General features: G+C 37.0%; 1 protein-coding gene across 2 annotated transcripts; it reads left to right on the top strand.

The window, feature by feature from the left end:
- The first annotated feature begins 1,908 nt into the window (after nucleotides 1-1,908).
- RBM45 (RNA binding motif protein 45) lies at nucleotides 1,909-17,018 on the top strand. 2 transcript variants are annotated; one of them, XM_059928162.1, is made up of 9 exons: nucleotides 1,909-2,351; nucleotides 6,361-6,483; nucleotides 8,368-8,494; nucleotides 10,657-10,776; nucleotides 11,570-11,758; nucleotides 14,532-14,661; nucleotides 14,837-14,921; nucleotides 15,121-15,284; nucleotides 16,818-17,018. In XM_059928162.1, exons 1-9 carry the CDS (start codon nucleotides 2,052-2,054, stop codon nucleotides 17,008-17,010), a joined length of 1,431 nt encoding a protein of 476 aa, XP_059784145.1. In that variant the 5' UTR covers nucleotides 1,909-2,051; the 3' UTR covers nucleotides 17,011-17,018. The 2 variants fall into 2 exon arrangements, with proteins under 2 accessions (XP_059784145.1, XP_059784146.1); XM_059928163.1 differs by having other exon boundaries at nucleotides 1,910-2,351; nucleotides 10,657-10,779; nucleotides 11,579-11,758.
- Nucleotides 17,019-17,228: the final 210 nt, after the last annotated feature.

Genomic DNA, 17,228 nt, shown 5'->3' on the forward strand with positions numbered 1-17,228 from the left:
AAATGAACACTTTAAATGGGTGAATTATGTGATATTTGAATTATATCTTAGTAAATCTGTTTAAAATAAATAGACAAGTCAAAGAAAAATATATTTACTATAATTTAGTAACTTATAAGTAAATTTCTTATTTTCATTGAATATGTGGTATTTCACATGATTAAATGGTAAAGAAATTTTGCTTTCTCAGCATTACCCAATATTTCTGATTCTGGTTTTGTTTTATCCAATCTTTTATCCCTTCTAAAATAAAATTAACTGCTCTAAAATTTTCAGGATACCAGTCAGTAATCTTGTTCTACTAAGGATAGAAATTTCCCAGTAAGTGCAGTTTAAGAAAATTATACATTTTCCACTAGATGGCACTGGTGGAAAATAGTATTGCTTAGACTCTGCACTTTCATCACATCAATAAAATTATTACATTACCACATTGTTTTCATTCACTTTTATTGGTCTGGGTAAGATAAAGAGAAGTGGAAAGTTAAGATAAGATACTTCCTTAACTTGCTAAGCTCCAGGGTAAACAGAGCCCTCATTTGACAGATGTGGACCGTAATGCAAGGAGAAATTGTCACAATTTTGTGCTAAAGACTGAGTGAGAACCCAGAATCCCTAACTCTCAGTTGCCATCATACAACTATACAATATCAAGAGTGGGGGAGTGGACACCATAGTGAAATGGAATAAGAAAATTAATCTCCATCGTGCATTGTATGCATATTATCTCATTTGATCACTAAGCTATTAGCTCCATATATGTTATCTCAAATAATCCTAACTAGACAAGCCCAATCTATTAACTTCATGAGACAAGGAGAGTGATCATTTTGTTTAACACATATCACTTGGATATAGCACAGTGCCCAACACATAGGAGACAGTCAAAAACATTTCTGGCTTAATAGAATGGATGAATTAATTAAGCTTGACAACTATGCTATTTAGTAGGTAATATTATTTCTACTTTACAGTTGAGGAAACTGAAGCTGGAAGCATGAGGTAATTTGTCCAAGCTCACACAATTCAGTGGCAAAAGCATTTAACACAATCTGATATTACTTTGCATTATATATTTTCACGTAAGACTTCCACAATAGAAAAAAAGCTCTCTGAGGGCAGGCATCATGTCCTTCCATTTCTGCAGTGTATGTCTAGCTCCTTGCACAGAGCCTGGCTTACGGTTGGCACCCAATGAACAGTAGTTACCTATTTTCATTTATAGTAACCCTGGACTTGAACATTTAAGAAGCTCTGCTCCTGAACCATTTTCTGATTTGTTCCTTTCACTTCATTCCAGGGCCACTGCCTTGTTTCTGGATTTCTGCCAGTTTTATGCCGACCTCTCCTCAAAGCCCATTAACAACAAGCCTTAGAAGTCGGTACAGATTTCCCACTTTGCTTGTACCTTAGGATTTCTCCTAGTTCCACAGCTGCGTGCTGCATTCTTTCTGCCCTCAAACCTCCCACGGTTGCTTCTGGGAGTTGAGTAGATCAGAAGATGGAGTTGTTTCTGGTTTGGGCTCTGTTGTTTGTTTTTCTATTACCTTTTGCTACTCCATGGGCCCCAATTCCTCATCTCAGTTTTCTCAACAATGAGGCTGGAGTTGGATGATCAGCTCTAAGACTGAACAGTTTTAACTCAGTCCTATAGAGCTTCTAGTGAGCTTACGACCAAGGTGGCAAGGTTGGGGGAAGACACCATGGGCTTTGGGAGTGGGGTAGAGCCAGCGACGGGAAAGCCCGCACCAGACACTTCTAGCAACAGGGAACCAGGATCACACACCTGGTGCGTGGGCCTTGGCTCCGCGGGATTGGCGCCGTGGACTGCGTCAGGCTCCCCCGGGCCGCTAGGGGGCGCTGCAGCTCCCCGACCCCAAAGCCGGCACCCTGCGTGGCCGGCCTGCGCCGGGCCCCAGACCCTTCCGTCTTCCGGAAGCGGACGCGAGGCTGGGAACGACTGGGTGGGCAGCTGAGGCAGTGGTGGGTACGGCGGGAGCGAGGAGGAGTAAAGGGGTGCGGGCCTGGCTCCCGCGCCGGGGTGGAGCACCATGGACGAAGCGGGGAGCTGTGCGAGCGGCGGAGGCTTCCGCCCGGGCGTGGACAGCCTGGACGAGCCGCCGAACAGCCGCATCTTCTTGGTGATCAGCAAGTACACGCCCGAGTCGGTGCTGAGGGAGCGCTTCTCGCCCTTCGGGGAGATCCAAGACATCTGGGTGGTGCGGGACAAGCACACCAAAGAGTCCAAGGGCATCGCATTCGTCAAGTTTGCCCGCAGCTCGCAGGCCTGCAGGGCCATGGAGGAGATGCACGGCCAGTGCCTCAGCCCCAGCGACACCAAGCCCATCAAGGTTCGGGGGCCGGGTCGGGGTGCCCCCGGGGGCGGTGTCAGGCTGCGGTAGGGGTGGTATATTCGCTCGCGGGGGCGGACTGGGCAGCACCTGGCGTTCCGGGGTGGGGGGAGGGGAGGGGAGGACGGCGTTGCAGAGAGCGTTCTTGCGGACGCCCTGCCGGCAGGTCTGCACTGGGGTGCGGGGGAAGGGGGATGCAGAGAGAACGTCCGCTCCCGGGTCGGACCAGGTGTCTGCGGCTACTCGGGCTGCAGAGCTGCGGTGGCCGGACCGTCCCGCGCCCCCGCCGTCGCTAATCCACCGCCCAGCTCCGACCCTGACCTACTTTGAGGACTTCTCTGATCCTCCTCTCTCAGACCTCGCGGTTTACCGTGTATAAAAACAAGTAACTTTGCTTTTCCTCAGGTAGGTAAGGTGCTTAAAGACTTGATAAAAGTACATGTAACTGTGGCCCTCCCTTGTTAGCCATTTTCCCAGTACCAAAGTATGCATGTACATAATTTTTTTAATATATAAATATATTTGTTTATTTATTTATGGCTGTGTTGGGTCTTCGTTTCTGTGCGAGGGCTTTCTCTAGTCGCGGCGAGCGGGGGCCACTCTTCATCGCGGTGCGCGGGCCTCTCACTGTCGCGGCCTCTCTTGTTGCGGAGCACAGGCTCCAGTCGCACAGGCTCAGCAGTTGTGGCTCACGGGCTTAGTTGCTCTGCGGCATGTGGGATCTTCCCGGACCGGGGCACGAACCCGTGTCCCCTGCATTGGCAGGCGGATTCTCAACCACTGCACCACCAGGGAAGCCCTGAATGTATATAATTTTTAAATGCAGTTGATTAAAACTGCTACTATTGCATATTCATCACACTTCTGTAATCTTTACAAATTATTTTAAATAAACCCTCCTTGTGAAGGTATTGATATCGAGGTTTTGCTACTGTCACTTTTCTCTGAAAGCAGACCAAGGTAAACTGCCTTAAAAAGAGCCAAATCATGGTGATGGCAGTGTAATTGTATTAATATTAAATGCCTCTTTGAATACTCTTAATTAATTCTGGTGGTATTTATATTAAGTTTCCACACTTAACTTGCCTGTAAAATTAATATACTGACACAGGGCAGGAAGGGTGATTTTGAGGGTTATTTGACTTAATCTATCCTTTTAGCACAGAGCTGGTACAAGGGAAGCCCTCAGTACATCTTTTTTGTTTATCCATAGTAGCAGTCTCTGTAGGCCTTCCTTGCAAAAAAGAGAGGAGCCTAGGAATACACCAACAACACATTAGACAATAGACATTCCCTCTCCTCCCACCTCCCAAACCCTCTGAGTCAGGACAGATCATCAATGAAATTAAGTGTAAGGCCACAGTATATACTAGATCAGGGGGTGGCAAACTTTGTCTATAAAGGGTCAGTAAATATTTTAGGCTTTGTGAGTCATACACAGTCTGTCACACATTCTTTTTGTTTTTTAACAACCCTCTAAAAATGTAGAAGCAATTCTTAGATCATGGGCTGTAGAAAAACAGGAAGCTGAAGTTTGTTGGCTCCTACACTAGGTTGATAATTTTCATCTCCTTCCAATTATGATCTTAGCAGGGAGGATTTTTTTACTTTGAATATAGTATAACCACAGAGATCTTCTTGGAAACTCCCCAAAATGCCCCAAATTTGAAACCTATAGACCCCCCTTGCCTTCATTAAATTCCTACAAGAGAAGTAAAAGTTCCAGCACTAAAATGTATCCCCCCCTTTTCACCACAGAGAAATTAAATGATTCCCAAAGATAATTAAAGCTTAAATTTTGTTTTTCACATTTTTGTCCACTCAGTTTCAGCCAGAGGGTTGTTGCACTAGTGCCTTAGCTAGACAGTCTAAATTCATTCTTCAGCAGCTTCAACTTGGGCTGTCTTCCGCTGGAATGTAGTGGGGTTTTTTGTTTTGTTTTGTTTTTAAGTATTTCCAGTTAAATTAATTCACCTTCAGTGTTTCTCATGTACTTTGCTTTTGCAACGTTCCAAAGGCCCTGCAAGACAAATAAGAAAATTTTAATACCAGGCCTACAGCCAGAAAAGACTGTCCAAATGAGACTCATTCTGTGAGTGATCAGCTACATTATCTTGAGGAAAAGGGTAAATCTAGAAAACAAGAGAAAAATCTTAGTTCTTAGCTTTGCAAGGATTTAGAGCCCATAGTCTGTGAACATAAAATCTCAGGAGAAATCATCCAGTAGGTGGTTGATTATTATACATGTTTTCTACTTAGATATTGTCATCTTTATCAGAAATTTGAAATGCCTCAATCTTCTAAAATTTAGAAATTTGTGATCTGATGGCACCTCCAATCACAAATCTTACTTGAAACTCTTTTTTTTCTCCTAGTGTCTTCCCGTACTTAAAGGTTCCCTATTTGTATTTCCCTATTGACCATCCATTACTGATACATGCACTGGACTAACTTTCTAGTGAGCCATTTCTATGTTACTTAATACTCTACTACTAATACCTTATACAGTGCTTGGCATGTGGTATAAGTTTATCAAAGGAATAACTGGAAGTAGATGCTATCTAAGGGTGTATCTCCAGCTGTATCTTGTAAGCAAGGTTCTACACCTCTGTGACAGCTGTTTTCCAAGCAAACATAATGACCCTCTTTTTCAATATTTCTAAAATCCCGTGGCTCTATAAATTCTTTGTCCTTTTAGTTGCTGCCTTCTCCTCTGGAATTCCATAGGTTCAGGTTTTCTCATACTGAATGGTATACAGCCCCCCTTTAAAGACAAAGAAGAAGAAGAAAGGAAAAAAATACTCAAGGGCCCTGTCTGGTGAATTACATTATTTTTATTACATTTCTACAAGTTATAAAAAATAAGAGTAGCCATTAAAATTCTTATGCTTGTAGCTCTAGGAACAAATCCACAATCATAGTTAAAGATTTTACATTCCTCTGGAAAAATATAAAACCAAAGCAATTTTATGAATTAAATAAAAGCAATACCACAAAGCAAATTAAATTCTAGGTAATAATCTAATGTCACAGATAATATTTCAATAAAACTAAATTACTAATAGAAAAATAGAGCCTCAGTCCATTCTGTGCATTTTCTTGCTCACATAAGTCATTCAGGTGGTAACTGAGATGATCCAGAATATGGTTATGTTACCTTTTTTTAAGGATTAATATTAGAAAGCAAACAATTAAAAATACGACCATCTAGACTTAAACCCAACTGTATCAATATTAAATTCAACATAAATTGGCTAAACACTCCTATTAAAAAGCAGGGATTGTCAGGATTTTTTTTAAAAAGGCCAAACTAAATACTGTTTACAAGAGATGCACTTTTAAGTATAAAGATACAAAGCGGTTGAAAGTAAAAGGATAGAAAAAGCTGGTGTGATATCAGACAAAATGGTCTTCAACAGGAAGAGTATTAACAAGAATAATTTCCTAAAAATAAAAATATCAATCAAAGAGTACATAACAATTCCAGATGTTTATGTAACCAATAATAGAGCTTCAAAATACATGAAGCATTATTAATAGAACTAAAAGGAGAGATAAATTCATAATCAGATTTTTGCACTCCTCTTAGTCTCTGATAGAAAAAGTAGACAAAATCAGTAAGGATATGACATTTTAATAACACTATTAATCAACTATATAATTGGCATTTATTGAACACTACCCAACAAGCGCAGAGTACACGTTCTCTTTCAGTGCACTGACTATTGCACTGACTGTTGCTCTCTTTCAGTGCACTGACTATTGCTCTTGGTAAAAAAAATACAAAGGAAAAAAAATTCGGAAAAAAAAGTGCAAAGATCAGTGTTATCTCATAAAAAGTCATTGCAATAAAGATTGCTTTAACAAAATGTTTTTTGATAAGACCCTATTACATTGCATTTAACCTAACATGAATCCCATACTAATAATGAAGTAAGTATTCTTAAGGAGTAGGAAAACAGTTGACTGATATTTCCACATTATTCTTTGGGTTTTGTTTGTTTCTTAGGTTTTCATTGCTCAGTCCAGATCATCTGGAAGTCACCGAGATGTTGAGGATGAAGAACTTACAAGAATATTTGTTATGATACCAAAGTCCTACACAGAAGAAGATCTACGGGAAAAATTTAAGGTACTTAACATTTTCTAATCAGCTAGCGTTCTTGGTAACTTAAAATCTTACATTGGTTGTACAATTACTAAATCTTGTTTTGTTTGAGTTAGATCATTAGATTGGTGGTGGAGAATTAAATAACTATTTTTAAGTCATCTATTTCAATCTAGTTATTAAATATTAAAACTAAAATAAGTTAACTTTTTAAAAATGTATAAAACCTGGAAAATATTGATGATGGTGTTTTTCCCCCCCTTTAATGAAAATACAGATTCAGGAAAATGAAGTATAAAGCTCAGAGTTTTAAGTAAGGTCTCATACCTAGTAGGTGGTGGAGCCAAGATTTATGCCGAGGGTGTCTGAATCCAGAGCCCGCTCTTGGTCTTGAAATTTTCAAAGCACCCTCTTAGCACTCCTCTCTATTGCCTCTCATGGAGAGATGGGGCAGGCAAGCCTGAGTGTGTGAACTGTATTATCTCGCATTTGTTACAAGTCTGTGGCATGTTGATGTACTTATTCACAGAAAGACTTATCCTCTATAGTTTTTGTTTTAAAATTAGGCCTCTGAAGGAATTATATTTAAAGGAAAAAAAAAAAAAACTACCTACAACTCTGAACTATAGCTAGATTGTAGTCAATGAAATTTGGAGACAATTTAAAATTTCTTTTTAGCCATTGACTTTTATGAGCAGTGATACACTTTCACAAAAACTATTAAAAAGCAATTTTTAAATTGTCTTGAGTTGTAATTTTTTATTCTTTTTCTACTAATCTTCCCAGTACTGAATCACGTGGACAACAAGCAAGAAAGAAAACAAGTAGTAAAAAGTAATTTTCAAACTTCCTCTATCCTACCCCAACTGAGGATTGAATAAAATACTTGAAAAATAACAAATACCAAATATATATATATTCCATACTTCCTCCAATAGTAAGAATAAAGTTTTTACCTTATATACTTATAAACTTTTATCTTTCTCTGAGTGAACAAATATGGCATTTTTAAATACATATATAGTAGTTAAGTTACTAATCAGTTACATGAAAATTTTATAAGATTAATAATAAACAGAATTTATATCCCGTATTTCTTCCAACATTAAAAGTAAACATTTACCACATATTTCTCACATGGAGTATTAACTTTCTGCGTGAACCAATGTATTTTAAAAATGTACTTCAAGAGGCACTCCTTCAAAAGTATACACAATCATTTATGTTCCTGTTAGAAGGCAGATAAATAATTATAGCTAATATTTACTGAGTGCTGACTATGTCCCAGACCCTCTATGTGCACTTTAGGTGTACTTGCTCTTTTAAACCTTAAAACAACCCTATGAGGTAGGTACAGCTATTAGCCCCATTTAACAGCTAAGGAGATAGGCCCCATTTAACAGCTAAGGAGATAGGCAACTGCCCAGTTAATAAGTGGCTGAACCAAGATTAGAATAAAGAAGGTTCAGTTTCAGAGCCTCTGCTCTTAACCAACACTGAGCAAGACTTTGGAGCTTTCCAGACCATGTACAAATTTTTGCTCTCCCTCCATGACTTTGGCAAGTTATATGATTTCTCTAAGGCCCAGCTTCCTTGTCTGTGAAATAAGCAGTATAATATATATATCCTTGAAGGGCTGTTATAACAATAAAGTGATATACGTAAAGCAAATGCTCAGTAAATAAAAAGTATCATTATTTTGGTTATGTTATTTGGTTTTATCATCATTATGGTTATTTTTCTAGTGCCTCATTAGTTTGTGACATTTTTATTCCATTATTAAAAGTAGCTATAAATTCTGATTTCTTTTTTTGGAAGCAAGAAGAAAAGTAAATTTTAAGTTAGTTCTGAAATCTGTTCAGTTATTAATTTTGACTCCTCTAACATCATTTCTTTTAACTCTCATAGGTGTATGGAGATATCGAGTATTGCAGCATTATTAAGAATAAAGTAACTGGAGAAAGTAAAGGCTTGGGCTATGTTCGATACTTAAAACCATCACAGGCTGCCCAAGCAATAGAAAACTGTGATCGAAGTAAGGATGTGTTCATTTATCATTGTAATAGACATTTGAAAAAATTCGAATTATTCTAATTATAATCTAATACTGGTTTGTGCTAATAGCCATACCTGCTAATTTAATCTCAGCAATGGGAGTTTAAATATATATAGTCCTAAGATGAAAATAATTTGGGGGCTGTGATTAGGCTTTCATTGAGGCACTATCTTGAAAAATATGAGTAACTGCATTAACTCAGTGAAAATGCTGTTGTCCTGCTTTGGTTATTATTTCTACAGGTTTTTGGGGTTTATTAAATTATTTAGAATTTTAAGTATTAAAAATATTGACCAACCCTTTCAGGTTGGGGTTTTTAAAAAATATTTATTCTTTATATTTTAAAGAAATTCAAGTATTCTGTAATATTTGTTTATATTTGACCTAAACCCTAAATAGAATTAGGTATACTAACAAACATATAAATAATAAGGATAGGATTTTCAAGGTTTGCTAGCATTGGGAAGTAAATACACATTGGGTTAATTTCAAGGTAGAGTGACATTATTCGGATCTTCTGCTGTTGCTGGTGTACATTCTGAAGAATAAGAATTCTAAAGAGGCCAAGGAAAATATTCTTTGTTGTCATACTTCTAGTTATATTGACCCTTAGAAATGAGATGTAGAATAATTCAATTAGTGGGTTTCAGGATATTATAAAAATAGATACATACTGAAAATAATTATTGTTAATCAGTAGAACTCTTAGATAACCCTAAGGTATACACCAAAATTTTCTCTCAGATCCTTCTAAATTTCTCAATCAACCAACATTAACTGAGTACCTATGGTACACTCATCAATATAAGTAGAGGGATACAGATGGAATATATAGCAACGCTGGCATTTAAGGAATTGACAGCTGTATTGGGTAGCCAAGATCTAACAGGCAAAAAATAGTTAAGGAGTAATAGATTTTTTAAAGCTCTATGTCTTATTTATCTGTTGCTGTCACCCCAAGTACCTAGTACTGCTGTTAGTAGTACTCAATATAGTAGTGTACTCAGTTGAGTAGTACTCAGTTAAGATTTATTGAGATCTCTAGCAAAGATACTGCCATTTATAGTAGACTCAATAAAAATTTGCCAAATGAGAAAATGTTCAGAAGTGTGTGATATAGCCTATCAATGGTGAAAAACAAGTGCACCAAATGAGCATGGGAATACATCTGGAAGTAGGATTTGCAACTGGTGTAGAGTAGGCAGGACAGAAGATGAGAGCAATGTTAGTAAAGACACAGAGCTAGAAATAAATGTCTTTGCTTAATAGCATGAAGGCAACAATCTGAGTAACGCTTGGTATTCCTGTTGAGAAACAGGGACAAAGTAATCTAGGTACGTTGGAACCGTACACGGGAGGTGATGAAGAGTTCAAGCTTAGTCCACATTAGAAAATCCCTTGTAGATTGTTTTAAAAGGAGAAAAATAACAAAAACTGTTTCAGCACAGTTGATCTAACCACAGTATCAAGAGTGTATTTCCAGAGGAAGAATTCAAAGAGGCTCATTTTATCCTTTTTGGAACCACTGAATAATATGATGAAAGCTGTGAACCTTCTGCCTTGAAATATGCCCATGTGCACATACGAATAAGCATTATGTTTAAAGTTTCAGAGGGTTCATGAAACCTTCCCACCTTTTGAAGCTCATCGTTGGACCCCTAGTTAAAACTCTTGATCCAGAGGCAAAGCGATCAGTTGAAGGGTTGTAATTAATTGACGAGAATCTAATTTTAAAACAGAGGCAGGGAAGTTGGAGTGAAAGATAACATCTTCTAGGTATATTTCAAAGGAAGAATCTTGATGACAGTTGGGTGTGAAGAAGCACTATTGGATTTTGATGTTGGAAAGCCTGAGAATGAATGATGATGTCATCTATAGTAGAGGGAGACTGGAAAGGATAGAATAGAATTGCTGATCTTTCATGTCTACATTGACCCATAATTTGGGATTCTTGCTGTTTCTCATTTACTCCTTGCCATCTTTCAAAAAGCAAAGAAGTAGGTAGGTCTGGTGGAGATGGTTGTTTGTGTAGATTTTGTTTTATACAATTATAAAACTAAGTCAAGCACTAGCAATCAAGTATATTTGTAGGTGTGTTAAATTTGCTATAAAATTTGAAATTTATGGATTCTCTTTTTCAGGTTTTAGGGCAATCTTGGCTGAACCTAAAAATAAAGCATCTGAATCCTCAGAACAAGATTATTATAGTAATATGAGGCAGGAGACTTTGGGACATGAACCTAGAGTGAATATGTTTCCATTTGGTAAGTGGGCTATCTTTACTTTAATGGCATAAGTAGTGTATGCAATCTGATTTGGAGGGGGTTTTTTTTAATACTCTTTTATCAGCAGTCTGAAGTTCACATAGTGAATAAAAGAATTTATAGGTTTTTTTTTTTCTTTCAAGAAGTTGGTCATGACACCTAATGTCATTATTTAACGCTTATTTTGTTTAACTTATTTCCAATTATAGTTTTTTATGGTTAGTTATGCATTATCTAAGTGTTACACTATGTCAGTGGCAGTGTTACACAGCCATTTTGCGGGGGTGAGCTGCTGCTTGTATGCAGCTGACCAAGAAATATGAAAGACATATACAGTTATCCCCTCAGTATGAATCCTAAAATTTTATCCCTAAATTACTGCTGCCTTAAAATTAGGGCTAGAGAAAGGAGAGGAATGACAAAAGTAGAAGTTAGAAAAGGGGGAAAATGAGTGATGAAAGTAAGACCTGTAAATGTTATTTGGCATAAACGTCCCTTTAGGTGAAACACTTGCCATATTTTGCAGTTTTGCATAGTAAACCTATTCCTGTGAAATTAGACTACACATTTCTGCTTATATTTCTGTATCAAGGCAGGGAAATCGGGAGAGTTGTCTGTTTCCTTGTCCTTGTCTCTCCTGATAGTGCTGATGACCAAGAGCATATTACAAAAGACAGTGCCTTTGTTCAATGCAGAGGACTTAATGACAGTTCATTTATTTTCTAGTATCTAAAATGTTAAATGAATCTTTGAATGTACAGAAATTTAAAGATTTGCTTTTTGTTTTATATTGTTGGAGAACAACAATCTGAATTTTCAAGTTTTGACAAGAATGACAACAGAGGCCAGGAAGCCATCTCCAAACGCCTGTCAGTTGTATCAAGAGTTCCTTTCACTGAAGAGCAGCTTTTCAGCATTTTTGATATAGTACCAGGGTTGGAATACTGTGAAGTTCAACGAGATCCGTATTCTAATTATGGTAAAATAATGTCTGTATTATTTTTAAATATACTGTGTTTTGTTAAACTGGCTTTTCTCCAGTGGCACTTTTTCTTTTTAATTTTTATTAGAGTATAGTTGATTTACAAGGTTGTGTTACTCTCTGCTGTACAGTAAAATGAATCAGTTATATATATACATATATCCACTCTTTTCTAGATTCTTTTCCCGTATAGGTCGTTACAGAGTATTGAGTACAGTTCCCTGTGCTATACAGTAGGTCCTTATCAGTTTTTATAGATAGTAGTGTATATATGTCAATCCCAATCTCCCAATTTATCCTTCCCCCCACCTTTTCCCCCTGGTAACCATAAGTTTGTTTTCTACATCTGTGACTCTACTTCTGTTTTGTAAATAAGTTCGTTTGTTCCAATGGCACTTTTTATGTCAGATACTGTTTGTATAAAACAGTTTTTTGTTTCTTCTTTCTCTACCTTAAACTTTCAAATATAGTGATACCTCAATAAACAAATCCCTGGGAATATATCTACTTTATAGAGTCATTTATTTTTTTTAAACTGTTTTAACGCGCATAAAATAGAGCATTCTCTGTTTCCAGTTGTACAACAAAAATACCTTAGAATAAGGTCTCTTTCTGTACTTCTCATTAATGCTGGGCAAAGTGATAAAACCCTTAAAGTTTTCTCCTCTTCCCTAAGTCTCTTTTCTTAAACTCTGTACCTCAGAAGGGAACTCCTTCCCTTCATTTCAAGCATTTTAATTGCCCTACTTCTCTCTCTGCTTCTCCCCACTCTTAATAGAAGCAAGACTCTAATGCTAGCCATTTGAACTTGGTAACTGGTTCATTGATTAAACCTATTATCTAGTGTTAGGTTAATCCATCTTTGTATTCTTGTAAGCCTTTTGATTTTTTTAAGGCTTTTTTAAAATGCCCTAGTGGTGTAATGGGAAAAGGTTAGCATTCCATTTTGCAGCCAACGAGTGGTGCAAATCCCAACAATGACACATAGTTGTAAGACCTTAGCAAATTGCTTATTCTATCTAGTCTCTCTTTACTCATCTGTAAAATGGGATTATTAGTACCTTCTATGCCAGGGTTAGATAAGAATTAGAAATAATATATATAAAGTATCTACTGCAAGTCCTGGCACATAATAGGCACTCAGTTTGTTAGTTTTTAAAGAATTGGAGGTGAGGGGTGGTATAGAGAAATCATACTTGGCATCTCTTCCAGTACTATAGATATACTTGATTTAGTCATTTTAGGGTGTCGTTTTATGGATGTTGAGGGGAAATAGATGAGTCAGATTATATAGGCTGACTGGCCTAGAGTGTCCACACCCTTTATACAGACTCTCCCACATAATCAATATTACTCTACCCAGCACTGGTCTTTTAGCAGGACCTACTAAAAAGTCATTGACCTACTTTGTACCATCTCCAACTTTAACCCAGTCTTATGCTATCATTTTTTTTTTTTTTTTACTATTAATTTATTTATTTTTATTTTGGCTGCTCTGGGTCTTACTTGTGGCATGCAGGATCTTTGTTGCAGCATGTGGGATCTTTTTTAATTGCAGCATGCGGGATCTTTTTTAGTTGAAGCTTGTGGACTTCTTAGTTGTGGCATGCAGACTCTTAGCTGCAGCATGCATGCAGGATCTGGTTCCCAGAGCAGGGATCGAACCTGGGCCCCCTGCATTGGGAGCTCAGAGCCTTACCCACTGGGCCACTAGGGAAGTACCTGCTGTCATTCTTTGTTGTGACTCTGAGGCACACATTTTGTGGGTTTTGGCATATCTGTTATTATATTCATATGTAATTCTATTTGTTTTGTATTTTCTTTCCTTTTTATCTGGTACTTTGAAATGTATTTGTTCCTTTACCTTCTCTATTGTTTCTCTGGTTGGATGTGTCTGATAAATATGTGTATCATTGGAACACCTTTTTATTAATAGAGGTATCATGTAGTTAGAATCCTATTTGAATTAGTTTTATATGTTCATTTGCTTCTGAGTTTCAATTTCATTAAAATGTTGAGATGCTTAGATTTAGAGAGGAACATTAAATTAAAACATTGTTTTTCCCAAAGTGAGTTATAGTATAAATGTATTGTGAAAACCTTTTGGTGTGTTACAAGCTCCTGGGCTTGCCATGTAAGGTCTCCTGTATAAAATTTTCCCCCCCTGTAGCATCACCTTCCTGAATTGAAATCTATCCCCTTAGCTAAAAGGTCTTCAAAGGAATGTGAAATATGTGACTTTTGATCCGAAACCGTCTGTTCCCCTGCTTTTTGGTTTTACTACATATATCACTTTTTCTCTGTCTACCACTTCAGCTAGCCAAGGTGACTATATATTCTTTTCATATATCACTTCTCATTTCATTTCTTACTCACTATGGTAGGGAAAATTTTAGAATTTCAAAGTATATTTCAAAGAATGAAAATTTTAAGAAAAACTGGTTGGCTTTTAGGTGTATCTCTGTCATATAAGAAAAGCCAAGATCTTAAAATTAAATTCATTGGACAGAACTTAAGCTAATGATACCATTTTTTTTTTAAATATCATGTTCATATTTTTACCAACATCTGGTTTATACTTTGCTTGATAGGAACACAGCTGTTGAACACATGTATAAGAGAACTTTGTTTTCTGACACATTTGATTATATATTTACTAGTTGTGTGATATTAGTGTTTTTCTCTGTTGTTTCATTCTTATGGCAACACTAACTTTAGATACTGAATCTGCTTTTTTTCTAATTCCTGTATATTCTCTGCTTTGTTTTAGGTCATGGAGTGGTTCAGTATTTTAATGTAGCATCTGCTATTTATGCAAAATACAAGTTACATGGATTTCAGTATCCTCCTGGGAATCGGATAGGTGTTTCCTTCATTGATGATGGGAGTAATGCAACAGAGTAAGTACCATTCCAGGAGCTAGCCTAAAGCCAAGCTTTGGGTATACGTGATATGACTTGGAGAATAAAAATAGAAAACAATTGACCTCTCAGGTGAGGAAGTCACACAAAAGAAGTTACTGTTTAGAGACTGAATATTTCTAGTTTTCAGTAAATTACCAGTTCTTATCTCCAGTCTCCTTAGAAAAATGGCAACGCAGATGGTAGCTGCACAGCTTGCATCAATGGTGTGGAATAACCCAAGTCAGCAGCAATTTCTGGTAAGTAGGTAAGAATTTAACCTTCACAGTAGTATAAATAAATGTGGCCTTTGTTTACTACCTGTGTAAGAAAATTTTCAGAGATATAGTAAAATACCACAAAGGTGCCATGATACACATCTCTTTGGCTCTTGACTTAAAAATCCCTAAAGTGCAGTTTTTCTTTTTTTTTTTTGTTTTGAACCTAATTCTTCAACAGCAATTTGGAGGAAGTTCTGGATCACAGCTGCCTCAAATCCAGACAGATGTTGTACTTCCATCATGCAAAAAAAAAGCCCCTCCTGAAACTCCTGTGAAAGAAAGACTTTTTATCGTGTTTAATCCACATCCTTTACCTTTAGATGTACTAGAGGATATATTCTGGTAAGATTTCAATTCCACAGAGTTACATTTTAAAATAATATAATTTATTTAAACCAGTCATTTAAGCAGTCTTGCACTCTTGAAGCTTCCTGTGTCCAGTACCTTTCAGGTACAGATGATTCGTTCTGTGGTTTAAAAAAGTTCTTATTTATATCACCTTTTAAAATATATAATTATTTCCTTCTCTTCTTTGTCATTTACATGTCATAAGTCCCCACACAGAATTTCCTTTTATTTTGTTTTGAAGACATAAAACATGGAGTATTGTTTTGAAAAGTTGCATACATAGAATGAACAAATCATTTGTTTCTTAATAGAAGGTACATCTGTATAGACCTGTCCTCTAGAATTCAACTGAACAGTGTTTATTAAGCATCTTCTATTTTGTCAACACTCTATTGGACCCTTAAGGATTATATAACTACATTGAGTAAACAATTACTTGATTGTAGGGAAGAATGTGTGTGTGTGTGTGTGTACGTATATAAAATAAGTGTAAAAAGGGGGAAGACTCTTGTTTGTTTTTCATGTAACTTCTTTAACCTTAACTTTTTCTTTTTGGTCTTTTTCCTATTTGCCTTACAACAATGTTAGCGAATTTATTTAAAAGATAGATAGAAAGCTTTTTAAAGAACGTCACAAAATATCAGTGATGTGGTTCAAGTATTTTGATTTTTATTTAACCAATTTATTTCGTTTATTTTTTTAACCTCTCCTCTGTACCAGGCAGTCACTGTGCTAAGTGCCAGAGACATTGTGTAAACAAACAATTATATTACATAAACAAGATATAATAGTTCTTGTCCTCTTAGAACTAATCTCATGTAGGAGACAGATAAGGGAATAGGAAATTACAACCTAGAGAGGTTGGTGTTGTGAAAAGGAGTATTCAGGCTGTGAAATACACAGGAGGGGCACCCGCCTTAGAAACTCAGAGAAGACTTCTTGAAAGAAGCAAGGTATAGTGGAGGCCTGGAGGATAAAAATAATTTAACCAGGGAAGAAAGCTGGGCATGTGGGTGGTTATACCTGCCAGAGAGAACGTGGAAGGAGGTTGTTGGAATATGGGATTTGAGAGACTGAGGGAAGATGAAGCTGCAGAGGACAAGGACCCAAGTCAAGAAAGACCCACAAGCTATGTTAGGGAGTTTGTCCTTACCCTGGAGGCATGAAGAGCAGCTGAAGGGACTTTTAGGGAGGAAATGATCATATTTGTGTTTTAGAAAGATCACTCAGTAGACAGGATAGAGAATAGATTGGAGAAGGATAAACCCTGGGGGCAGGTAAACTAGTGACGAAGGTATTAGAGTAAACTAAGAAAAAGATAATGATGGTGAGAATGAGGAAAGAGATCTGAGTGATAATGAGGAGAAACTGACTGATAGAGGAAATGTTTAAGAAGGAAGATTGACATTATTAGAGATTGGACGTGGGGAAAGGAGTGAAAAAAGGAGTCCAGAATGGACCCCAACTTTTAGATCTGAGCATCTGTACTTACCAATTTCAGTTGATCTTTTTTTTACTTTGTTTCAGTCGTTTTGGTAACCTGATCGAAGTTTACCTTGTGTCAGGAAAAAATGTGGGGTATGCCAAGTATGCAGATAGAATAAGTGCTAATGATGCCATTACTACTTTACATGGAAAGATCCTGAATGGAGTCAGACTTAAAGTTATGCTGGCAGACTCCCCAAGAGAAGAATCTAACAAACGACAAAGAACTTACTGATTCTTGAGGTATGCTCTTTTTAATCTAAATTCTAAAACACATTGGCTAAATAGTGTAACAAAAGGAATATGTATAGAGTTTCTTTTTAAGGATTTACAAGTTGTTGGTTAAAAGCACTGTGGCTTAAAAGTTTGCTGATAATTTTACAGTATATTTTTTAAACTTGAACTTTTTAAACTTAAAAAATGTTTTTGATGTTTACTGGGAGAATGTCTTTG

This window comes from Balaenoptera ricei, chromosome 7 (assembly GCF_028023285.1).
Source record: "Balaenoptera ricei isolate mBalRic1 chromosome 7, mBalRic1.hap2, whole genome shotgun sequence".
Lineage (NCBI taxonomy): Eukaryota > Metazoa > Chordata > Mammalia > Artiodactyla > Balaenopteridae > Balaenoptera > Balaenoptera ricei.